General features: G+C 40.4%; 3 protein-coding genes across 4 annotated transcripts in view; 1 reads left to right on the top strand and 2 right to left on the bottom strand.

The window, feature by feature from the left end:
• Window positions 1-1,038: 1,038 nt before the first annotated feature.
• Window positions 1,039-3,901, bottom strand: rnf128a (ring finger protein 128a). Its single transcript, XM_005746863.1, has one exon. The coding sequence runs from the start codon at window positions 3,477-3,479 to the stop codon at window positions 2,394-2,396; it is 1,086 nt and encodes a 361-aa protein (XP_005746920.1). The 5' UTR covers window positions 3,480-3,901; the 3' UTR covers window positions 1,039-2,393.
• Window positions 3,902-8,505: 4,604 nt separating this feature from the next.
• Window positions 8,506-14,687, top strand: slc24a5 (solute carrier family 24 member 5). Of its 2 annotated transcripts, none has more exons than XM_005746862.1 (9): window positions 8,506-8,805; window positions 9,461-9,640; window positions 10,230-10,313; window positions 10,542-10,645; window positions 10,798-10,898; window positions 11,717-12,000; window positions 12,119-12,325; window positions 13,770-13,871; window positions 14,024-14,687. In XM_005746862.1, exons 1-9 carry the CDS (start codon window positions 8,643-8,645, stop codon window positions 14,344-14,346), a joined length of 1,548 nt encoding a protein of 515 aa, XP_005746919.1. In that variant the 5' UTR covers window positions 8,506-8,642; the 3' UTR covers window positions 14,347-14,687. The 2 variants fall into 2 exon arrangements, with proteins under 2 accessions (XP_005746919.1, XP_005746918.1); XM_005746861.1 differs by having other exon boundaries at window positions 12,116-12,325.
• Window positions 14,688-15,514: 827 nt separating this feature from the next.
• Window positions 15,515-18,299, bottom strand: part of myef2 (myelin expression factor 2) — a 12,133-nt gene continuing 9,348 nt past the window's right edge. Inside the window, exons 15-17 of the mRNA XM_013914293.1 lie at window positions 18,093-18,277; window positions 16,094-16,145; window positions 15,515-15,903 (exon numbers count right to left, since the gene is read on the bottom strand). Coding sequence (XP_013769747.1) covers window positions 15,740-15,903; window positions 16,094-16,145; window positions 18,093-18,277 — 401 coding nt within the window. The 3' untranslated portion in view covers window positions 15,515-15,739. The remainder of the gene's footprint in view (window positions 15,904-16,093; window positions 16,146-18,092; window positions 18,278-18,299) is intronic.

Genomic DNA, 18,299 nt, shown 5'->3' with positions numbered 1-18,299 from the left:
ATAAACAGATGCTGCTTGCGTGCCTGAAAAATATGAGCACCAAGGACTAATTACTCACTGCTGTTTAGGTTAGTGTAGCCTCTGATTATAAGGACTACAAAACAAGGCAAAGCCCAGAGGCACAGAATATTTAAAAAGAAAACTAAAACATAACATTTGAAATCAAGAAAATAAACGCAAAGCAAGCAACAAGCTCAAGAATGCACGGGAACTCAAATTCATGATTATATCTTTCTGATTTTGCTTTATTGCCAACTATCGGATACCTCTGGGTTCTAAAATCAAGCAATCTGAAAAGGAAAAAAACCCAAACACGTACTTTTTGGCTCAACCTTATTCACAGCCACACAGAGGCCACGGTCTGTGGTAAAGTTATAAGGCTGACTGACTGAGTTTCATCAGGTGTCACATGCGGTCATTACTGGAATTCAATCGAAAACAAAACCAAAAGAGCTCGTGCTGCTGAGTGTACTGGACCTCGGCTCACTCAGGCTCCAAACCACTGATAGTGAAAGCATTTTCATTAATGGAGCAAATACAGCATTTTTTTAAATGTATTTGTGCAACTATTTAGCTTGTAATACAGTATTAAGTATGCTACTTTGGATCCATTTTGATAGCCTATTAATGTTATTTATTAGCTAAACAGACTGATTATCAGCATGTTGTTTGTTTTGAGCAAAAAAATATGACACATCATCCCAGAGCCTCCGTTTTGTTTCCATGTTTGGATTTTTCCAACTCAGGAAATGTGATCACCTGAGGAGTAGTCGAGCTTGCTCGGCTTGTTCGTTCAAGCCCGTATACTTATGTGGTGTGATGATTATCCCACTGAAGCTTAAGGTGTGTATGTGTGTATCAGCTCCCACCTACGCAGGAGTAATTACAATTTCACTTCTCTCCTACAGTTATCTCTGTAGAGACACATCTCTGAAAGTGAGAGGTTCCTTTACCATACTTTTCACGTTCATGTTCATGTTCGTATATATATCCCGCAAAACACACACACGCAAACAAACACCACTTCACAAGTATGTGTCCTCGTTAAGTTGGCCTCATTTTGAGGGATTTATTTCATTCTAAAAAGCATCAATGTGATTTAATACAGAAAGTAATATTCGTTTTTTTACAGTGCAATTTAAGACTCCTGGAATCTGTAAAACAGCCGTGAAAATGATTCGATATAAAATCTTTTTAGTACCATGATCGGCACATCCCACCAGAAAACAAAGAAGTAAAACAATTCTTTAGCTTTATCCTTTATGGAGGGACACACTTTGGATCGTGGAAGAATCTCAAACGCGTTCCTATATTTAACCGTGTGATAGATCAGAGGTAGAGCACGGGCAAAACCTGGAAGACATGTTCATCAATAACAGTTTATGTCTGCAAATGAAAATCAGCTGTACTTTCCATAGTGTGTTACCTTTATATTAACACATAAAGTTGATTGAGTGATAAGCCAGTCTCAGTGTATTACTTAAAAAGATAGTACACATAATAATTTCACGATAATTACACAGTAATTCCCCCGTCCAGCAGCCAAGAAAACATATGGGAAGAAAATTATCTACACTGCAGATGCCTGTTTTATACATATATATAGATATATATAGAGAGATATAGGTAGATATGTCTATTACAACATGACTGCATTACATTTCACTTCTGGTTGTGATCTGACTGAACATGAAAATCCTTTCTTCAGCACACTGTCATGCTATGAGCCTCTGGCCCTCAGGTGTATTATTTACTCATGCCCGAGAAATGCATGGCATGCAGTGTTTCCAGACAAAGGCGTGTTTATGAGGGTGCGTTTGCAAATCCAGAATGACAACCCAGATGCAAATGGTAAAAAAAACACTCAGAAAAAGAAAGGACAGTGATTAGGACAAAGTGGATTATGAGAAATACATTTGTATTTCAGTTTAAAGGAAAAAGAAACGTTTGGTGTATATTACTGCGAGCAGCCCAATATTGAGCCTTTTATTGGAAGAAATTTGGCCCCACTTTCTGATATTTATATTCCTTCCTAACCAACATCAACTGCTTTGTGCCTATGCAAAACAGCTATCTGACATTGGTGTCGCTCCACGACTGCTCAATTCTATTCTAATGAGCTGCGGATTTATGAACACACCCACTGTTTACAGAAAACAAAGAAGAAGCACTGACATTTAAGTTAATGACACACATTCGTTGACATTTTAAATCCTTGGATTCTTTTTTAAATCATTTTAACATGTCCACATTGCAAGATGAACATTGCCTCCTCTGTTGATAGATTAAACTTTGATTCCACTGGATCACTGTGTGCCAGAAAAATATCTCTTTTAAACAGGGAATTTAACTGTGTCCTGATTTGTGCTTTGTTTTGTTTCCACTGCTGCTGCTCATCCCCTCGCAGCCTCTGAGTCTTCCTCGAAGGCCCTGTTGTCATAGCGATGCTGCTGTCTCTCTGGGTCGAGGCTCCCTGGGTCAGTCAGTGGGACTTCATACAGGGCGTCTCCTGTCACTGTGATCACGGTGACATCTGGCGGTGACTCAGAAGAGAAGCTCTCTTTTCTGTCGTCCTCAACGCCCAGGGCCTTCAAGATGTCGCACTTACACATAGGGCAGGTTCGCCTCTCCAGCAGCCAGGGCTCGATGCAGGTTTTGTGGAAGATGTGATCACACGTCAGCACGGTCACCACATCGCCTACCTTGTAGGATTCGATACAAACGGCACACATCGAGGAGTCCGAACTGGTCTCCTCGTCCCCTCTCTTGAGCGTGCGTACCTGCAAACGCTTAATTGCCTTCTTCGCCTCGGATTTCAGTCGCTTCTCATTGCGCTTGCTCATGCTCATATTGTAGAGACGGTTTGCGGAGATGAACACAAAGTAGGCGATGGAGGCTGCGGTTACAATGAAAAAGGCAATGGACAGAAAGTAAAGCCAGTATGTGTCCATCCAGGGTCCGTGAGCCACGCCTTCACTAATTATCATTTCAACATCAATCCCGTTTTTCACCAACCTGACAATCTCCATGCCCTGAGTGTTACCAATCATGATCGCCACAATTTCGTCTGCATCTGAGTGTGCCATGTGTGTAGTGCTGTTTCCACTGCCGTCCACATTATACACAACAACAGCAGCTGCTCCGAGGCGTTTGGCAGCATTGATCTTCTCACCGAAGGTGCAGTTGCCCCTCTTCACCAGGGCTATCCACGATGGTGAGGTTTCGTTGCGGTCGTACACAGGATCTGGGCCACAGCCTTTGGGGTCTCCCACGGGAAGCGTAACGATGCCAAAAGCTCTTTCCCTCCGAGAGTTACGGCCATACAACCCACACTCACAATATTTCTCCTCAGTCTCATTGTAGTTGTTCACAAAGCTTATTTCCACGTTGGCAGTCCAAAATAGAAAGGTAGCTGAACAGTGAACAAGCCCTAACAAAAACAGCAAAAGCAGCAGAGGTGGTTGTGTCTTCTTACCCATGGTAACACTGTTCTTGAACAAGAGGAAGTCCTCTTACTAAGGCTTATTTAGCCTCTTCAAAACTTATTTTTCAAAAAAAAGAAAAAACTCCCAGTTCCTGGTCTGTTCAAGTCTCAGCAGTCTCAATCCGGCGATAGTTTCACCAAGCCTGCTGTCTTCGGTAATATGACACGAGCCTTTGGTAACATAAAACAAGCTACGCGTCAGCCACTCACCTCTCGTTATCTTCCTGAACCTTGAACACTGAACACTCCCCGCTGAGGGCAGGGTGTTGCTATTCAACAAGTTGAAGTACACAAAACGCACAGACCTATGTTGTTTCCAGAGCCAAGGAACAGCATTCGAGAAGGAAAGACATGATAAGCAAATGATAAGAAGACTTTCATAAGGCAGGACTGTGACAGCTGTAAAAACTGCCGCATTCTCCTTGCATAATGATGACAAAAGCAACTCAGCCAGTTTTTCTAGTTTGACTGGTTTCCTTCCTCTTTTTTCTGCGGCTGCGATCATTGTTTTGTTAAGGTGACAGGCAAGTTTTGCACCGCTGCCTTGTGGCTATTGTCTCTAATCTACAAATATAGTCTACTGCATATTCTACTGCAGTAGACTAATGTTGCTGAATATTTTTACAGGCTTACGAAAAAAACTGAGTGTAGAGGATAAGACTTTTGCACACAAGAGTAATGTTTTTCCATTGTGCTGATACTGTAACTAGAGACTCATCCACCACTGCAGGTATACCAGTGACCACTGAAATAGAACGAGGCACTGTCAAGTTTCCGCTGTATCTTCTTACACACAAGTGAAAGCGCACAAACACTAAGAGACAGAAAGGCTTCAAATGACAAATTCGATGGTGAGGTTGCTGTCCAGCTTGATAGTTTACCTGAGATTGAGACTGGATTGAAATCTGCTCTATTTCATTGAGCCATTTTTACCTTAGTTCACACACACACACAAAGAATGTGTACACAATGCGCTATTAAATAATCCATTTGACTGGGGCTAGCTCTGTAAATAAAAGACTGTGAGATATTTCCTTTTAGCATAGCTAGAAGTCACAGCTTCTGATAACAGGAACAATGGTTCTGCTCTGACCCTTAAATTCCAGAAATATTACCCTGTCAAGTTATGAACACGCACTCCAAAAAAGACCTCATGTCTTGTTCAAGTTAATAAAAACAGACATTCCTCTTTACAGGTGAAGTTTGGTGTTAGATTCTAAAGGTATCCTGAGACTTTCTGATCTAATACTGGCATCTGCTGGCTGGTTAGTGGTGTGGTCAAAGGAAAAGACAGACCTCCAGCTAGGTGAGTCAGACAGACAGACGTGCAAACTGTCAGCACTGGACACATGTGTGCATTTGCTTATATTTTAATCCGAAAAAGAATAGTGATTTCAACAGTGTTCAGTGGTGTTAGTTTGATGATGAACTTAAACTCACTTACTTAAAAAAAATTAAAAGAATAAAAATAAAATTAATTTGTAAAGAAATTAATGGAAGCAGTACGGGCGAAATGAATTTGTACTAATTCACTCCTAAAAGGTTAATTTAATAATAAAAGATTAAACAGTTCTAGGTTGTTATTCCAATAAATGAACAGAGTCATTAAAAGAGATAGATACTTGTGAACCACTTTATTAGGTACACTTTTCTGGCACTGAGTTGGACCTCCTTTTGCCTCCAGAACTATTGTAATTCTTTGTAGCATATTCAACAAGGTGCTGGAAAAATGTCTCAGAGATTTTGGTCCATATTGACATGACTGCATCACACAGTTGCTGCAGATATGTTGGCTGGCTTCATGTGCCACCACATCTCAAAGGTGCTCTACTGTATTGAGATCTGGTGACTGTGGAGGCCATTTGACAGCAATGAACATGCTGTCACTGCGGTCGTAAAGGGATGGCTATGGTCATCAACAGCTAGGTTGAGGTGTTTTAATGACACTCAGTTTTTATTACACCACTATCAGCCTGAACCGCTGATACAAGGCTGGATGGATGCACGCTTTAAGGTTTTTATGCTATATGCTGACCCTAGCATTCAGCTGTGTCAGCAGAAATTGAGACTTTACAAGCCAGGCAATATTTTTCAAATCTTCTCTTGGAGCATTTTGGGGATTCTGTGTGAAGTGTAAACTCAGTTTCCTGTTCTTGGCTGACAAGACCCGGTGTGGTCTTCTGTAGCTGTAGCTCCTGTATTTCAAGGTTTGACATGTTGCATGCTCAGAGCTGCTCTCCTCTTTTGGTTGTAATAAGCAGTTACCTAAGTTACTTTTGCCTTCCTATCAGCTGAAAGGAGTCTGGTCATTCTCCTATGACCTCTGACACCAACAAGGAATTTTCTCCCAGAGAAATGCTGCACACTAGGGATGGCTGTGTGGGAAAATCCCAGTAGATCAGCAGTTTCTGAAATACTTAGTTCAGCAAGTCTGGCACCAACAACCATGCCATGTTCAAAGTCACTTAAATCACCTTTCTTGCCTGTTCTGATGCTCAGCTTGAACTTCAGTAGTAACTGTCGTGTGATTGGTTGATTAGATATTTGCTTTAAGGAGCTGTTGAACAGGTGTGGTCTATGAGTGTAAATGAAATGATAACAAAATAAATAAAACTTAAAAAAATGGTGGTACTTCCTAAATTTATTCATCTCTTCCAAAACATACCCATCTTTCCCACATCATCATTTTTAAACTATTGACTCTATCATTATGTCTTTCATCTGGGCAAATAAACACCATACAATTTCAAAGGCACACTTGCAGAAACCTTCTGAGGGCAGACTTGGCCTCCCAATTTTCAGGCAATATTATTGGGCTTGCAATACCAGAACGTGGGTTTTCTGGAACAGTGTTTCAGCTGTTCCTGCTGTTCAGAAGGGCTGTGGTCCTTCCTGCCAAACATACCTACCAAAATTTTTTAGCAAAGATTTTGTCCTAGCTCTATTCTCTTCAGATCCTAAAGCAAGTTAGGGGTGCTTTGTGCCAGACCTATCCATTTTTGCCCCATAACGCCAAACCTTTCTTTTTTACCTGGCGTGATGGACCCTGTGTGTAATCATTGGTCAGAATTAGGTCTCCGCACTATTAAGGACGTCTACATCGACAATTGTTTTGCTTCATTTGTTCAGTTGCAATCAAAATGTATGCTTCCCTCCACTCGTTTATTTCGATACTTACAAATCAGGAATTTTGTTAAACACTCTTTCTCCCATCTGGATCAGCCACCTGCTCATAGAGACTTCTATGATTATTTGATTGAAATCCCAAACACCTAATCAGCCAGTTTACTACACTTTTTATACTTAAACCACCTACAAACTTCACCAAGGATGCTTGCGTTAAGGACATGGAAGTAGACATATCGGACACTTTGTGGGCCAATGGGTTGAAGAAGATTAAAGAATGCTCTGTTAATGCCAGATTACAATTTAGGCAGTTCAAAGTCCTTCATCGTTTGCATTTCTCTAAAATAAAGCTAGGCAGCATTTTTCCATCTATTTCCTCATTGTGTCATAAAATGCAAAGCAATGGAAGGAACCACTGCCCACCTTTTCTGGTCTTGCCCTACACTTTTTTGGGCAGAGATATTTAATATGTATAACCGGATTTATGACTTAAAATTAAAGCCGGATTGTATACTTGCAGTGCTAGACTGCTCCCTAACCTCACTGGCACTTAGACGTCCTCTTCAGAAACCCTTAATGTTTGACATGATTGTAGCTAAAAGCTATTGTAGCTATTCTTAGAGCCTGGAAATCACCATCTCCTCCCTTGTTTAGGGTTTGGCTATGAGAGAGGATTGCATGTTTGTATATTGCCTTATTTTTTTTCTTTTCTTTTATTGTTTTCCTGTTCTGGTTTTTTGGTTTTTGTCTTACTTTCTGCGCTTGGATGTCATTGTTTTTTTATTTGATTTTATGTAATTTTAAGTTAAAATCTTGTAAATAAACATTTAAAAAAAACCTTTAAGAGCAAGTATTTTAAAAAATATCTCCAAGCATACCGTCTATTTACCAGAATACCTGTGTTGGTTTTTGTTTTAGGGTTTTTTTTTAACATTGCCTTATTTCTTTGTTGCATGACTTCCAGGCTAGGCCCTTATCAGTCTACACGAGATGACCAGCAAACCACAAACCCAGTCAATGCCACACAGGGGCGCCATTAACTCACAGCTAGGCTCAGCATCATTCATCACAATTAGCACAACAAAACAAGCAAGTTCAGCTTCATTCGGCTAGTGTGCACTGCTCACTGGTGCAACAGAAATGCCAGACTGATGATTTAAGCATTTGTCAACCTTAAAGTTGCTTTCATAATATAAATTCATAATGTTAAATCTTCTGCTTAATGAAATACGTGCAATAGACACAGAGCAGCCTCTCAGAAAACCAGTAATTGAATTGACTCACCTTTTTTCAAATCATCTTGTTTGGACTCAGGTTAAACTATCCATCGTTTTAATATCCACTCATTCCATGTCTTTGGAGCACGAAGGCGATCCACACAGAGAGCACTCCTGACTGACGCTCTGTGGCTCCGGGGGAAACTTTGGGGCATGTCCAAACAAGCCCTGGCACCCCGTCCCTCCACATATTCACACCCCCTTTTTTTCCTCACATGTGAGGAGTATGGGTATCAGTCTACGGTGTAACTAAAACTACACTAAATCCTGTTTATGGTTATGTTCTGTCTACAATCACGAGTCAGATATGCGCAAAGGCCTAGTTGAGTGGCCTGCATGTACGCTCACAGTGCCACTGTATGACGTGAAGATGATCATCTCCAAATTCAGCAAGTGTGTTGCTTAAATGTGTATTTAATCAATAAAACATTACATTTCCACTTGTAAAGCTGCATTAAAACTGTGTTTAAAGAAATCTGGATTTCACCCCTGCTGCGCCTCAGGCTGGATTGTGTTCAAGCTGACTGGAATGACTCGCAACTCGTGATCCCCCATTCTTAGTAGCACCAGACTTTAAAATGACCCCCCTCCCAATAATCTCTCTTTGCAGCTTGCAGCCGTATGTAGTGTTAGATGCAGCGCTCACAACCAATTTTAGTCCTTAGTACATTTCTACAAGCTTGTAAAGACACACATGCGTCCTTGGATTAATCGCTAATTTCGTATTTATTTTTTTTGTTTTATTTAATTTTAAAATGACCATGGGTACTGCTGTAGCTGTGCAGAAAAAGAAGAGAAAAGATTTTATACCTTACTTTCTGGGATTTGTAATATTTTTGTATTGCACGGTCAGCCTCCTTTCAGTAACAGCAAAAACAGCACAGGAAAGTCACTCTGTCAGGGTGCGTCGGGCCGTGGGTAAGCATATCTGAAACAAGTGCGTGCGGGATTTTTGGGTTACTTTGTAACATTTTAGAGCTGCCACAATAATCTGGGGGAGTTTTGTTTTATAGTGACAATCTGTTCAGTGTGTCATGAGTTATGTCACGGTAATAATGTGTGCGTAATCATGTGGCATAGCAACTGTGGCAATGTTTGCTCTACTAATCGTCGTGTGTTATCGGCATGAAAGACCGTGTAACTGCCATGAAAAGAGATCTAACCATCTTGGCAGAGCGCTCTAGCAACTTGCTGGCTTCTTGGGGTGACAGTTTGTGTGTATGAGTTGTTAAGAGTCGTTATTAGAGTCGGTGCTTTCGTCTTTTATTTGATAATATTCTCGCGTGTATTTGTCAGGGGCTAGATTTAAGAAGTTGAAAATAGGTATTATCACACAACCGTTACTGGAGGCGACTGATTCATCCTCATCCCAGTCTCCATAAAGATAATCTCCCTCAGGCTTTCTGTACTGACGTATTCGACCAAAATGGCCAGACTGAAACTTTTCTGTACAATTAGATTTTAGTTCACTTTACTAAAATGTTCTAAAATATTTTTTCTCCCTTATTTTTGAATTAGTTTACTATAACAGCCTTGATTTGAATGCGTGTGCGTGTTGTTTCTGCTGTTTTAGAGAATGAGACAGAATGCATCCCGCCACAGTCCTCCGAGTTTCCTGAAGGCTTCTTCACAGTGCAGGAGAGGAAGGACGGAGGGCTCGTCATTTATTTTATGCTTATTTTCTACATGCTTTTGGCTGTCTCTATAGTCTGCGACGATTACTTTCTGCCATCATTAGAAGTAATCAGTGAACGTAAGTTCTACATAACACACACGTTTCCAATAGAACATCTGCGTGTAAGGTGTAGGTGTAGGCTTGGGTGGATGTTCTCATTGTATTTTTGCACTGTGTGATTATCAGAGTAATCGGGATTTATAACAACAGATTCTAACGCAATTTCTTCATTTACAAGGTGGGAGCCAAATCTACACATACAGTGTGAGGAAATATTTAACTTACTGAACATTTTAAGTAATAAATAAAGCTGTTAGTCAGTTAATCCTTTGGTATAGTTAATGTAAACTAGTTTGGTCTTTGCAAAGTCTACAAACATTGTGAAAGTTTTCAACTTTATGCACCTATCCCTCCAACACCTAAGTATATTTTATTTTAAAAAAAACCATATCCTTTTTTAATAGACGATCAAACCATGAAATCAACTGACTGACTAAACAAGCCCACAGTGGGCGGATATAAAATGTAATATCACAGACCAATCCTTAAAAATAAATATATCAATCTGTTTTTAATGGGCCATTTGAGGAGGGATTGTGCTATTGTTGAACAAAACTGTGCATTATATTTTTGTGTGTGTGTGTGTGTTATTTTGGACGTCTCTCAGGTCTGGGATTGTCACAGGACGTAGCAGGAGCCACGTTTATGGCAGCTGGAAGTTCTGCACCTGAACTAGTCACAGCCTTCCTAGGTAATCACAAACTAAGTAAAAACCTAATCATGACATGATAACCCCAGTATGATCATCTCTGTCCTTGTGGTGTTCCCCAGTCTGACATAGTGACTTTACTACATGGGAACAAAAAGGAAAAGTGTCCTTGAACTAGGCTATTTTAACTTTCAGCTCTTTATTTCTTTTCCCTGTCATGCTTCCTCATTGCTCCTGGCTTCAAAGCTAAAATGTGCTCTTTACTGTCAGGTGTGTTTGTGACAAAAGGGGACATTGGGGTCAGCACCATTGTGGGATCGGCTGTCTACAACCTGCTAGGAATCTGTGGTGCCTGTGGACTTTTAGCCTCTATGGTACATTCTGACACGATAACACATAAGATACAGACAAACATTACACCTCTGCTAACTACTTGTGTGTAGCAGTTGCACTTTTGCTCAGCCAAAACAGAAGGATCGTTGTGTTTTATGAGCCTTAAACCTCTTATTTTTGTTCGCTTTATCAGGCTGGGCGTCTCACCTGTTGGCCACTATTCAGGGACTGCCTGGCATATGGGATCAGTGTTGCTGCTGTCATTGGGATTATTTCAGATAACAAAGTTTACTGGTGAGTGTATTTGTGTGTACTGACTCATCATTACATGAATCATCTTAAGACCTTTCACCACATACAAACAGGGGTTGAATTTGGGTTGTAAAAGACTTTGTCCTTTTATAAGAGACTATTTTATAACCCAAAGGGTGGTAACAAGATACAAAGTCATTTACAGCGTTTTATTGCCTCTTGTGATGTAGAGAAAAACAAATTAAAAGAGATCACAAAACAATTTGTACAGTGCAGGTATTTACAGGTTTGTTTTTTCTTTTTGTTTTTTATGGTACTGTCATAACTATATCCATGGCTAAAAAAAAAAAGCAACAACAATTTGGAGAATTACACATGGAAAATATGTTGAAATAATCCAGTGGTACAAAAGCCACTGAAATGTTTTCTGACCTTAATTGAGGGAAGTGAGACCTGCAGTTTTTTAGATGGTGATCTGGGTTCTTTTGTGACCTCCTGGGTGAGTCATCGAAGAACTCTTGAAGTATTTTTGGTAGGCTGGTCACTCTGGTGAAGGTTCACCACTGTTCCATGTTTTCTCCATTTGTGGATAATGGCTCTCACCATGGTTCATCACTGCTATTACTTACATTGACATAATAATTGAAAAGTGCATTTTGTATTTACTCAGGTTATCTTTGTCTAATATTAAAATCTGTTTATGTTCTGAAACATATAAGTCTGACAAATATGCAAAAAAACTAAAAACTCAGGAAGGGGACAAATGCTTTTTCACAGCATTGTATGTTTTATTTACAATATTTTTCATTTACAGTATGTCAATGAACTATTAATGCTCAAACTGTGTAATTTGTTGACAGGTATGATGCTGCCTGTCTCCTGCTGGTCTACGGCGTTTACATTGTGGTTCTGTGCTTTGACCTTCGCATCAGTGAGTTTGTCCTGAGGAAGCTGAGCCCTTGCTGCACGTGTCTGGGGTCAGGTTCGTGTGAAAAGATTGAGACACAGCGTCTGCTGGGTTGGAATGACGACACCAGTTTGCGAGTCCACAGTCGCTCCAGAACAGACAGTGGGATCTTCCACGATGAGTCAGGATACTCTCACCTGTCCCTCAGCCTACACGGACTCAATGAGATTCCTGAAGGTAAGGCGCACTTCTTAGTGGCACAGTAAAACTGCTTTCCTTCAACGCCACTTTGAGTCATTCGCCTTCGTGTTTGATCTAGGAGAGATGTATGATGTATATTCTCTCATACCAGCAGAGCATAAAAGTGTCTTTGCCGTCCCGGAGAGCGACATGAAACGGATTCTGTGGGTACTGTCCCTGCCCATCATCACTCTGCTTTTCCTCACCATCCCTGACTGCAGGAGAAGGTTCTGGAAGCAGTGGTTCGTGATCACTTTCCTCATGTCAGCAGTCTGGATCTCAGCTTTTACATATGTGCTGGTGTGGATGGTCACTGTAGTTGGTAAGATGGCTGTTTTAACTCTGAAGTCTGTAATAAAATTCTGTAGTTTTCATTAAACTTTTGCAGATTAGCTGCAGGTGTAAATGAGCTCATCACCCACTGAGCCACGGCAGATCACAAGTGTTGAAACTTGTGAGAAAAATGTTGGATTTGCAGAGTACAGTCACATGTTGGTCTGCTGGTTAATTCCTGGGATGCCATTATCTAGGCAGGTTCAGAGGGGGTCTGTTGTAGCTCCAGTGGGCCATGTGCCTAGCCGGCCACAGCAATTAACAGGGGGCTCACCCCTAGGGAAACACAGTCACATGAGGACTGAGTGTATACAGGGCTTCAAGAACCCCTCCACCTTCCATCTACAAAAGAATGAACTATAGAACTATATTCCAAGTTCAGGGTAAAAAGGCAATATTATCATGTGACAGTGGCAGGTCTACTTAATGTATAATGAGATTATTATCCAATAGTTCTCAGAAAGGCTCACATGCAGGGAAATACCAGGCATGTAGGCTCTGCACTGAATTGGACAGTACAGAGAACCCAGTCACAGTTCACAGGCAGGATTGCAAGGATTCATTTAAGGTGGTGATTAATATTGGTGAGTTATTTTCTGGATCACTTTGCCTGAAATTTTTTTATTTTCCTATGATGAATGTGGATTCTGGATAATGGACAATGTCTAATAATGGACTTAATTTTCAAAAAGAGAAGGAGCAGATGTGCTGTTTGTTTAACTTGATAATAGGATTTCACATTCTTATGGAAGATCCACAGTACTATGTACTTTTGAGCCACCCCTCATTTCTTGATATTTAGCTTAGGTTCTTGAGAAATAGTTCCTTCAGTTTTCTTCAGGTCGAAGGTTTTCCTTAGCTGCTTTTTCAGTCATTTTCAGCGCTTCTACCTGACCCTTTACAAGGGAATGTTTCTGTTGAGCAACTTAACCCTGACGTATGAGTCATTCAAACAAAAAAAGTACCCAACCTAAGGGAAGAACCAGTGTTGTGTCTACACATTACAGACGACTTCTGTGGTCACGTCTGTTAATTTTTTTCTTTAGTTATTTTTTTCGTCGGGGTGTTTGTCACAACGTGCTTTGTTCTCCTTTTTCACTTTGTTTCTTTGCGAAGTGGTATCTCTTTAGTTGAGAATGTCAAGAAGCTATATTTAAGGCTGGAAAACAGGGAGAAAAGTCTCCACAGCCATCTGTTAAACATAGAGGAGGCTCTGTCATGGGTTTGGCGCTTCATTTCAGTCAGGTGTGTTAGACACAGAAATTGTACTAACTGTTTTTGCCTGATATACTGCATTTCCATTAATCTCTGCACCTATTTCCCTTGCAAGACAAAAAAAAAAATGTGTAGTAGTTCAATATTTTTGCACAACACTGTATCTTGAAGTTATTGGTAGGGTAATCCGACTTTGTGTTGGCATTGTGTTTATGCAGGTGAGACCCTTGCTATCCCCGATACTATTATGGGACTTACTTTGCTTGCTGCTGGAACCAGTATACCTGACACTGTGGCCAGTGTGATGGTGGCCAGAGAAGGTAACACTAATTTCCAGTTTCATTAACTTCATTTAAAATTCCTGAACAACTGCTTGCTGTACATTTAAACTTCCACAGCTTGTTCACTCAAAATACAGGAATGTTGAATTCTTTAAAATTTCAATGTAAACTTTTTTTCTCTCTCTCTTAAGGGAAAGCCGATATGGCCATGTCCAACATTGTGGGCTCTAATGTGTTTGACATGCTGTGCCTGGGTTTGCCTTGGTTCATCAAAACTGCCTTTGTGGACACCAACAACCCTGTAGAGGTCAACAGCACCGGACTGGTCTTTATTTCCTGCACACTTCTCCTTTCAATTGTCTTCCTTTTTGTAGCCGTGCACATCAACGGATGGAAGTTGGACTGGAAGCTGGGAATCGTTTCTCTCATCTGCTACATCCTCTTTGCCACTCTGTCCATCCTGTATGAGCTGGGAATTATTGGGAATAATCCCCTAAGGCTGTGCAGCGACTGAGATCTGACCTTCTCAGGACTAAAGCCATATTTTCTGAGTAAAAACAAAAATGTTAAGCTTTTAAAAATGTACAAATATCAAGTTGCTACGGCACGCATATGTGATGGTCACCTCAGTGAATGATCTATTGTTAATATATTTTACCAAAGGTGGCAATGTTCCTAGGATCATTCTTTTGGGCGTGTACACCAAGATCCAGACAAGACCAGTATCATCACAAGGCCCATCTTCACATTGCAAGACATTCCCTGTCTTACATAAGGGTCATGAACAAAAAGCTACTGCTCCCACAGGTTTACTGCAATTTCCAATAAGAAAAGAAATAAAAGGTTTAAACTGAACTCATCTGGCCTTGTCCTCCTTTTTAAGAGGGTGGTTGAGCTAAAACAAAGACTTATTTCTCTGATAAGCTTTTATGAGCGAGAAAGAATGGTTAGAGCCATAAATAGTTAAAAGAAAAAAAGAAAAAAAGAAAGAAAAACTTTCCACTCATCTTCAGTTCCCTAAAACTGTCACGCATTTTTTTTCCACAACCAAGTTTGCAATGCTTGCGTGGACTTTAGACACTAATCTACCCTCAGAACAAACCCAACAAAGCTTAGTTCAAGCTAAGCACAAAAACCTTCCAAAAAAAAGAATTTGTTCAAAACTGTAGCAAACCTAATTCAAATAAAAATAGTTTAAAATCCCGTTTTAATCTGTAGCTTTGATGAAATCTTTCTAACAGCTTGAGGACACACTGTTATGCATCTTTTTTACAGCACTGATGTCTAGTTAGGTGTCCGTATTGTATTCCGCTGACATACACGTGCCATAATATAACTAAAAACAACAAACAAATCTAAACAAAACAGCTACTTTTGGCTGTATTCTTATTAACAGGTCGCCGCAGCAGGTAACTCAGTTTTTCAGGATTATGCCAAACCCACTCGCGATCTAACTAAAAATACTAAACTTTAAGCTTGAAGGTTTAAATACTTGAATATCTTTTTGTTCCTATAAAATAAGCTCATTCTGAGTTTCATCTGTGGACTATTGTGGTATTTTTTAGATTTGAAGTTGCCAATGTAGAACGCTGTTCTTGGAGGGTGGGGGCAGAACTACAGCAAAAGTTTAGACAATGAAGAACAACTTCGAGACTTTGATCTCAGGAGAATTTACAACCACCAAGTTTAAAAATTACAAACTTTATTTGGTCAAATAAACTGTCTCACAAATTAAAAAGGGTTTATAAAACAAAATAGCTATGTAGTTTACATTAACAAACAAAAGGACGAAAGAAAGAAACAGTATACACGTGAAGATATGAAGTAATTGTGTTTTTAAAACAAAACAAAAGATCATTGGCAAGGGGACTGAATGTGTACGTGTTAGCTTCACTTCTACAAAGGATCTAGGCGTTTCGATCAATACGGACGTCCACCTCTCGGCCATTTATCTTGGTTCCATTCATCATCCTGCAGGCCTTCTCGGCACTCTCTGGAGAGTCGAATCTCACCGTTCCGCATCCCTTCGACTTTCCATTCTCCATCTTGATTTCTGCAAACATTACCTGACCTGTAGCAGAAAAGAATGAGCAACGGCTGAATTTTGAAAGCAGAATCTTTAACAAAGTGCTGATTAAATCTTAGACATTGGCCTTTGTTTTCAGCGATCAATTGTGGTGAAATGCCAAAAGTGCTCCAGTGGTTCATGAATTAAACAGAGAATAATTAATTCAGTGGTCTATAATAAGCGAAACACTTACCACAGTGACTGAACTTGTCTTTCAGTTTTTGCCATGTCAAATCATAGGACAGCTATAAAACAAAAATATACTTCAGTCATTACATTAGTCAGCATTAACACATTTACAGCTGGACCTTTGTACATAGGGCTGTGCGATATGACCAAAATCTCATATCCCGATATTAAGACATCTATCGTCCGATAACGATATAAATCACAAAAATTTTACATTTTCTATAAATTCTGTGAATCTCGTGCAGCTCGACTTGCGTGAAGTGTTTCCAGCTGCGCGTCATGTACCTGGAGTCGAGTGTTTTAACTGCATGAAACTATACATTTTTAGACATAAGTTGTAACGGCCGCTGTTTTCTTTGTGAGTATTTATAACACGGTGTGCTGCGTGTGAAAGCCTGTTCTAAGGTTTGAGTCTAATGCTGGGCTTACACCGTGCAATTTTTGGCCCATTTTGAGCCGATTTTTGAGTCGTGTGACCGTTTTGGCGATCGGCCCGATTTTGGCCTTCATCGTGCGTCGTGCATCGTGTAGTATACGTGTGGTAACGAGATGCGATTAACACCTCACGACCAGCTCCCGATCATCAATCGCGTCGTGAGGGTGTCACCGCAGTGTGTCACACTGCGCACGCGCAAACACAAATGTCAGCGAAAAAGACGGAGCAGCACGGCAGTGCAGCATGTGATCTGGACACAAGCGATGGAGGCACAACTTGTAGAACTTTGGAAAGCTCATCCGAGCCTTTTCGATGTGGCCTCACAAAATTATCACGACCACAACAACCTTGAAAATAGTTGGATCTACACTGCTGCTCAATCACAGCTGCCTGACCAATGTTTTTCATTAGCAATTTAGCAAAGTTGATGGTGGTGGTGTGTCTGTGTGAGTGAAAGACGGAGAGGGAGAGCGAGTGACAGAATTTCTGTTATAACCTTCATTTTTATGTACGCACAGTGTGAGCACTCAGGTCGCATCAGAGCATCGGGCCGTATAGTGTGAGACCCTGCATCGTGACCTATGAACTTCTAACCCCTGCGAGTCAATCGTACAGTTTGAGCAGGAGCTGAATCGCGCGACTGAAGAAAAAAAAAAAAAAAATCACAGTGTCTGCCCAGCATAAGGTTTATTTTTTTTAAGCACCTGACGGCTCTTTTTTGCTTCTCATCCGTAAACACTGCATCTTTTACGTGATTCAGTTTATTTTGAAAAGTCACAACAGGATCTTGAGCTTTATTGTGAAATGTTTATGTGGAACATAAACAAGCGGACACGCGGTGGTTTTACCGTCGTTGTTGCTAACGACAACGCATAAAAACAAACGCTTGTCTGTCTGTAGTGTGGTTATAAATATAAGAGAAAGTGAGAACTTTAAGAAATTAATATAGCCACTACAGTGACCATCAAAATAATGAAAAAATATTGCCGTAAACGTTTATTTTGCAACACCACGAAACAAACGATAGCGTAAAATGAAACGATAAGACGTTTTTATATCGTCATCCGATACATATCGTTATATCGAACAGCCCTATTTGTACAGGAATCAAACATGTCAAAGATGACATTGAACTGATCATAAATCCTCCAAGCAAAAATTAATGATTCATCAAAGCACACCACATATTATTAATAACTTTGTGTGCTTATGCAGCTATCCAATCAAAGGCCCAGCAACAATATATTTAATGACATCTAATGAACGTTTATCACGTTAAAGTTTAACTGATCATGTTAGCACAGCGAACTGATTAAAGAAGCAGTAAATTTAGATACACAAATGTCTTGAGAACACATCTAAACAAAAGAGGAATGATGGGGGGGTTACAAGAAATTCTAACACAAGTGATGTTTGCTAAACCTGGACCTTTGAATTCCCCTTTAACATTTTAAACTTTGAGTGGCAGCATACTATAGTGCTTGCACTATGACTACTATCACTATCACGACTGACTGTAACAGCTCTGAAAATCAGAATAAATGAACATGGTTTTATTTCTGCTTACATTTCGCACAAATATCTGGCAACCTCCTTTGGACCCTGAGCCTCTGTCCGACATGCCACCACCCATGTGGCCCGGCCCCCCGCCTCCATAGCCACCAAAGCCACGGTTCATGTCCATTCCTGACATTCCCAAACGGTCAAAGCTGGAGCCCATTCGGTCCATCGACATATTTCCCATTCCTCCACCTGAGAGTGCGCGCGCGCGCGC

This window comes from Pundamilia nyererei, unplaced genomic scaffold (assembly GCF_000239375.1).
Source record: "Pundamilia nyererei isolate P.nyererei 1_Seehausen unplaced genomic scaffold, PunNye1.0 scaffold00184, whole genome shotgun sequence".
In the NCBI taxonomy this organism is placed as follows: Eukaryota; Metazoa; Chordata; class Actinopteri; order Cichliformes; family Cichlidae; genus Pundamilia; species Pundamilia nyererei.
This window is presented reverse-complemented; position numbering and strand designations above follow the sequence as displayed.